This window comes from Aplysia californica, unplaced genomic scaffold (assembly GCF_000002075.1).
Source record: "Aplysia californica isolate F4 #8 unplaced genomic scaffold, AplCal3.0 scaffold00784, whole genome shotgun sequence".
Lineage (NCBI taxonomy): Eukaryota > Metazoa > Mollusca > Gastropoda > Aplysiida > Aplysiidae > Aplysia > Aplysia californica.
Window position 1 is genome coordinate 89,140 of NW_004798054.1, and position 7,180 is coordinate 96,319.

General features: G+C 38.8%; 1 protein-coding gene across 2 annotated transcripts in view; it reads left to right on the forward strand.

Moving 5' to 3' along the window:
- The window catches only part of LOC101846100 (neuroguidin), a 17,506-nt gene that overhangs the window by 4,654 nt on the left and 5,672 nt on the right, over nt 1–7,180 (forward strand). For both annotated transcript variants that reach the window (XM_013088663.2, XM_005109496.3), the window contains exons 2-6: nt 719–946; nt 1,730–1,867; nt 2,926–3,010; nt 4,754–4,806; nt 5,883–5,985. In XM_013088663.2, the coding sequence (XP_012944117.1) occupies nt 803–946; nt 1,730–1,867; nt 2,926–3,010; nt 4,754–4,806; nt 5,883–5,985 (523 nt within the window). In that variant the 5' untranslated portion in view covers nt 719–802. The remainder of the gene's footprint in view (nt 1–718; nt 947–1,729; nt 1,868–2,925; nt 3,011–4,753; nt 4,807–5,882; nt 5,986–7,180) is intronic.

Genomic DNA, 7,180 nt, shown 5'->3' on the forward strand with positions numbered 1-7,180 from the left:
TCTCTCTCTCTCTCTCTCTCTCTCTCTCTCTCTCTCTCTCTTCCTCTCTTCCTCTCTCTCTCTTCCTCTCTCTGTTTTCTGAGTCTCGTTCTCTCTCTCTCTCTCGTGATAGTATTGCATGTTTTGTAAACATGATTTTAGCTTTCTGTTCCAGATTCGCAGATTTTCAATGTCACTTCATTGTGCTCTCCCTTAGGAAAGATGACAGGTGGTAGATTGGGGTCATTTTTGGGATTACATACCGCTCACAACACACAAAAAGCGGAGTGAAAAAAGAAAAAGGTCAAGGTCATGAAGAGAGCGACGCAGTTACCGTGCACCTAGCTCAAGCCCCCCCGAAACAAAACACTCAGTTACCGTGTTCGTAGATAGTGAGAGGCGCCCGGTTGCCGGTTACCATGTACGTAGATATTGAAAAGGAAAAAAGTCGACGTCATGAAGGGAGCGAAGCAGTTACCGTGCGTGCACCTAGATCTATTGAGAGGGGGTTGGATCTAACTTAAATGTCATGTGTTCGTAACATATTACGAATAGAAGGCTAAAAATAGAGCATTATTTTTCAGACTTGACACCGCTTAACTCGGTGGCAATTGGTGCTACCTTAAAGTTTTACAGTACTGAACAACAATTTTCTTTCGACATAGGCTACTTTTATTTATTTTCTTTTTAAATTCCATCTTATTTTCACAATTTACCCTTTTGTAATTTCTTGCCACAGACTGGGTGGATGCTGACTTGAGTTGGGGACAGCTTGTGAGTGAGTGGATGGGTTAAATTTTTGCCCACCAAATCTATTTTAAAGATGAAAGATATTGTAGAAAGCGACACCCCACAAGCTGTGAGCTTGCTGAAAGAGATAAAGAAAGCTAGTGGAGAGTGTCTTCAAAACTTGAGAGTACTTACGACAAGGATCAAAGACAGTACATCCACATCGTCGGCAAACCAGGTATAACTCTAAGGGCTTAAAAATAGAATTTATATGCTCATATTTTTTCAACTGTGAAAGGTTTACACTTGCTCTATATATTTGCTTTTATTTGGATAGCTACTGACCTACCTTTCTTTAGTCAACATTTCATTTTACAACAGTAAACTTAAATCATCATCATCATCATTGCCTTTCTCACCCTGCAACAGGGTATAGGCCACGGACAAACACCTTCCACCTTTCTCTATCCTGGGCTAACCTCTTGATGCTATTCCATGGTCTTCCCACTTTTCTGTATATCGATTTCTGTGATTCTTCTCCAGGATCCACGCGGTATTCCCCTTGATCTCTTTAGTAAACTTAAATAGCAACATCTAATTTTTGCTATACTGAGAATGTTATATTTTGAGCATTTAATTCTCATGTACGGGAGTGTCTGTCTTAATCTTATTATTCTTTGCTTTACGTTATGCATCATCAACAAATCTGAATGTTTCTGATAAATTGGAGTGTTGTTTTTTTGTGTTTGTTTTTTTTCAACAGCATGATTATGATGTTAATATGAATTATTGTGGTCGACTTTTGGATAATTTTCTTAACTGAAAGTAGTTAAGGTCTTCATGATAAAGTTCTTTCAATAGAGGTGAATATTAGAAAAATATATTTTGTTTTTTGTTCAGAAAAGTACAGTTCAAAAGTTTAATTTGTTTTGTTTAGCTAGGTGCATTAAGTCTTTAACACAGAGATCTTTACCTGTGATCAGTGAACTTCTTCAAATTGTCTTTTTTTTTCGGTGATCAGGGTATCAGCTTTTTGGATGTGAAAAACCAATTGATGGCAAGCTACATGGCAAATATCGGACTCCTCATGGACAAAAAGACAAGTGGCTGCTCTGTTAAAAATGATCCTGCCATTGATCGACTTGTTGAAATCAGAACAGTAAGTGAAGTAGATTTCTTGCTGGGGCTGCTACGTTTATTGGTCTTTATCATGTACTGCGTTCATGTTTTTGCACACATTGGAGTTACTGAGAAAGATTGATACATTAGTGCAGCTGGCCGAGTATGCAACTTACTACGTGTGGTACTGTAGGACTCCTCCCCATTTTCTAAGACTTTTGTTTGAAAACAGTTTTTAAGTGTTTCTCAAGGGGCTCTCGTGGCCTAGACTAGAGGTTAAGGTGTTCACCTCTTATTCAATATGTCCTGGGTTCGAATGCGGATAGTGACGGAACATTTTCTTCTCTAAAATGTTCTCCTTTCACACCCTTTCCTGCTCTCTAACAATTTTCTGTGGTCTGCTTTCGTCTCCACTTTCTGTCCCCACCCCCTCTTCTGGGCTCCTGACTCTTTTTGGTGGGTGGTTGGCGGGTGCTCTGGTGTGGTTTGCTTCTTCTTTCCTATCAAACGTCTATCGTCCTGATCTCTCCTCCTTCTATTTTGTGTTTGTTCCTCTCTTGTAACACCTCTAATCTTCGGCACTTATATGACCTTATTGTGTTGCAAGTGCCGTAAAACTCTTTACTAAAACTAAAAACTGACTCTTTTTGCAGTCTTTCTACTGCTTCTCCTTGGCTCCTTCTTACTGCTGTCTTTCATCCACACCCCTGATCTTCTGGTAGGAAAGATCTACCCCTAGCCTTCTAGGACAAGAACGAAAAATCTTGGAGGTCTCTTGTGCAGTTGCATACATTAAAGTTCCTTTGGTGGTCCCAGATCACTAAGAGTAGGCTTCGGCTGCCACCCAGGCGAAATTTTATATTTCCTACCTACTGAAAATGTTTGGTGTGTCCCGCTCGCTCGTATGACCTTGTGCAGTTGCAAGCACTGTAAAATACTTACCATATCTTGCTCCGTCTTATTACTATGTACAGTTTTAAAAGTCGCGTCAATGTTTTTTTAGGGGGAGGGGGGTCTAACTTGTGTTTACATATATATCAGTCCGGATGACATTTTATATGTTGCATGGTTGATTAATTTTCAAATATTTTTTTTCAGGTGTTGGAGAAGATGAGGCCAATTGAACACAAATTAAGATACCAGATCAACAAAGTCGTAAATGCTTACAAAGAAGGAAAAATGGGTGTGTATTCTTATATATTATTAATCTTTTCACGATTTATTTTATTTTTTGCTGCTGGACTGACCATGCAGAAATTCATGACAAAGTTTGAGATTTTGAGTGCACAAATGTAAATATAGCCAGGCAGGGATTACTCTGACATGTCCAGGATTGACAAATGTGTTCGGCACACCAATAGTTTTGGAAAACTGATTACGAAAAATTGAAGAGATATCAGTCCAGGAATGGCAAATAGTACAAGCTATCCATGATTTTGAGTTCTCCTTGTTTGTGTTATAATTTGTGCATGACTGAACTACTTTGTTCAAACACTCAGATTTACAAGGCGAACTCACCTGGAATGTCTTTTCAAGTCAATGACAGTACATTGTAATGAGAATTGGTTAATTCATGCTTCATGTACGTTGCCTTGAAATGGCTGTGGCGATATGAGTGATAGCATTAGTGGTGGTTCATGCTTTCTAAGTCATGTGATCGTTTTCTGTAGTGTTCAGTGAGTAAGATAATAAATTCTATTGAGGCCAAATTGGATTCAGATTCATTTCAATAGCCTATAGATACAGTCAAACCTGTGTAAGACGGCCACCCATTGTCAAGGAGAAAAGTGGCCGTATAAGACAGGTGGCCGTCTTAGGCAGGACTGATCAAGATAAAGAAAACAAACCATTCCCATCTGAGGCCCCAATTGAAAGTAGCCCCATTGTTGTTGTCTTTGTTGGTGTTGTTGGTTTGTATTTCGTTAGTAATTTTTATTTTGTCGCTGATTTTGCACAAGGGTGACAATAAAACGAAATGTATCAGACAAGGAAGACCCAGTGCCATGTTAAAACAAACACATGGGTCGCCACCACTCGGAGAACGAGGGACGCTTCTGTAACAAGTTCATGTTGACGTCCTTTGTTACTTTGTTACAGACTGGGTAAACAGTGACCACTCATCTCACTTACGATTTGTTTATGAGTTCTGGGCGGGGCTTATGGGTTATGAAGAATCACACGCTTACCTCGCCAGCAGCTGAAAATTGGTAGCTATTGGCCAACAGTGGGAGGGGCCTACGCAACATGATCGGTTGGAAAGACTACCTAACAAAAACGACAGGTGATTGAATTATGACGGCTCGCCCACGCAGGGGCCAATGCACAATTTATTACAAAATGACAAAATGTAATGGAGTCACTAAGGTGACCGTCTAAGACAGGTATTATTGCTTAGTATGATAGGGGTTGTGTGTTAAATTAAGGTGGCCGCGGCCGCGTTCGACAGGTGCCCGTTTTACACAGTTAAATTATATAGAAAAAACGCAAGGGGGGAAATGGAAAGTGGCCGTCTTATAGAGGTGGCCGTCAGGGCAGGTTCGACTAATATTAATGAGAAAAAAAAAGGACATCAAAATCTCAGTGCCTCTTAACGTCTGGTTTATTGTCTATTTTTGGAGAGCATCAATCTTTGCTAGTGTATGTATTTGGCGGGCAGTCGGTCTTTGTGTCTTTCTTTTTTATTACAACTTTTGTCTCGATTTCTGCTTGGCCTCTTTCTTGGACTTATGCTCACTTAGTATGTGTGTTTTCTCTTAAAACGCCAGAGTGCTTTTATTTCAATTTATGAAATTTTTTGGTGTGTTGAATAAATTGTAGGCCTATCTCTTCTGTGCCAGTTATCAAAGTGCACTGGAATAATTTCTGGAAATAACCATTGTGGACAGTGAATTTTTGTGTTAAAAAACGTTTTTTTTTGTTCTTTCAGATCCATCTGACCCAAGGAAGTTTAAGGCAAACTTTGGATCATTTGCCAATGTGGTATGAAATGTTTTGTTTTGAAAAAAATTTTCTGCTTTATTTGTGGGGGGGTGTTGGATGAAGCAGAATTTCCATTGGTGAATGGAGAAATCCTTTTCAAGAGAACTGCTTATTGCTTGTGGCTGACATGTTGGGTCAAGAGTATCATTGCTAAAGCAAATTTTTTTTCTTCACACTAGATATATAAGCGTTTTCAAAGGTAGTGAACAGTATGGAATAAAGAGAGCACTCAGCTCAAGTGAACAGAAGCAGTTGACAATACTATTTACTGGTCTGTGGTTTTTTCCCTTTAAGAGCTGATTGTGTGATAAGTGACTATGTTGATATTTTTACCTGCCAGCTGTCTGAAATGTATGTTCATCCTTTTGATATCTGTGTTTTTACTAGTGGGTCATTTCAATGGGTTAGCTTGTGAAGACACAATGACTAGAATTTACGATTGTTTCAAGTGACTTTCTATTTCTTGGCTAGGTCAATTCGGTAGATCTAGATACTCTTCATCACATGTACCTCATTATACTCAAACATTTGGGTAGTGGGTAGTTGGTGGGTGCTCTGGTGTGGTTAGCTTCCTTCTTATACCCAGTGCCCATTGGTGCGATTGGTTTGGTAGGCGGGGCTAGCCAGATTGAGGGCGAAAGGCGACTATCGAGGCACAAACAAAACGAAGCAGACAGTGACCCTTAAAAGACAAACGTGTTCGTTTTCAAGGCCTCAAGTTGGATGGTCGGTTTGCGTTAGAGAACAGATCTCCCAATGCGAACTGGGTATTATCAAACATCTATTGTCCTTTTCTTTTCTGTCTTTTTTATGTTTGTTACTTTCTTGTGACACCTCTAATCTTCGGCACTTACGTGACCTAATTGTGTTGGAAGCATCATTCTGGTTTTGAAAGCTTTTTTTTTTTTTTGCCGCAGGTCCTTTCAATTTATAAGAATATTTCTTTGGACATGATGATTTATGATGTATCAGTTCTTTTGTGTTCCTTTGAAAGGGATTGTTAGTTTGGTTCCTAGTTTTAAATTGCTAATATTGATTTGTCACCTACTTGAATGCAATGGTATTTGTGCTTTCAGCCTGGAGGTGACTCTAGTGATGAGGATGGAGACAAAAATGATGACACGTCAGATGGAAAGTCAAAACTCTATGTGGCACCTAAGCTGGCTCCAGTGCACTATTGTAAGTTACGTGCAGGAATTTCACAGCTACAAATTTGAACCACAGAAGTAGTATTTCTGTCAACATGTCTGTTGTGGGGGGGGGGGTACATATTACCGTTTCTATTTAAAATTTTAAAATCTAGCTTTATGGGCCCCATTCAAAGTAATTGTTTGATAAAAAAAAACCTTCTAGGTAGTGTAAACATGGCCTGTAAGCTGACTCATGCCTGTCTGAGCACATGCTTTTGGTGAAATTGGGGTAATTTGAATTTTTGTTTCTTTGCTCGGTCACCATTAAACAGCAAATGCTGTAGAGCTTTTCCTTGTTACAATAGTGTATGTTGGTATATTTGGAGCTGGAGAATCAAGGTATAAAGCGAAGCCTCTCGCCATTGGAATGCAAGGTCGGCCAATTAAAAAAAATTGACACCCATACATTCGAATGGTTCGCAGAAAGACTGATGATTAAATACCATCTTTTCATTGGTGGAGAATTATAGAGCTTTGGGTTGGATTTTTAGTAGTATATTTTTGGCCTTTGGGGTTTAAATAGAAAATCTTTAAAAATAAAATCAGTTTTCGAAGATCATTCTTTTACACATAAGATGTAAAATTTTAAAATGGCACCAGTAGAGAGATCAATTCATTTTCTGTTAGAATTAAGTTTTTAGTACACTACAGTATAGAGCCATACCGCTCACCTCCTGCCAACAGCTCAAGTGTTTTTGTCTAAATAACGACAGATCTGCATGTTTGAGGCAATAATATACTGTTTTGCAATGATCTCTGTTTTTGAAAAAATTAGGCTCTATATCCACATTATAGTCATCCTTTGTTTTTATGTGTAGATGTTTGATGCACTTGATATTGCTTTATTATCTGTCAAACATGTGGTTGCAGACAATCTGCGAATTTTTCTATATTTGATTATGAAATTGACTGTCAGTTTTGTTGACTGAATGTAAAAGAATGGCACCAACATTTTCAGGAGGCGTGGGCCTTTCATATGGAACAGATTCATGTGTTTATCTACAACCCCAGTTCCCTCCAACTTTATGCAAGAGATTAAAGCATCCATAGATCTGCTCTTTAAAGAATATGAGAACCATTCCTTCACTGAGACCATTGCTAATTGTCTATTTTTCCTTCTGTTTGCCTATAACTCACAATTTGTGTATGATGCAATTCTCTGTAGCTTGAAAATGGCTTATATC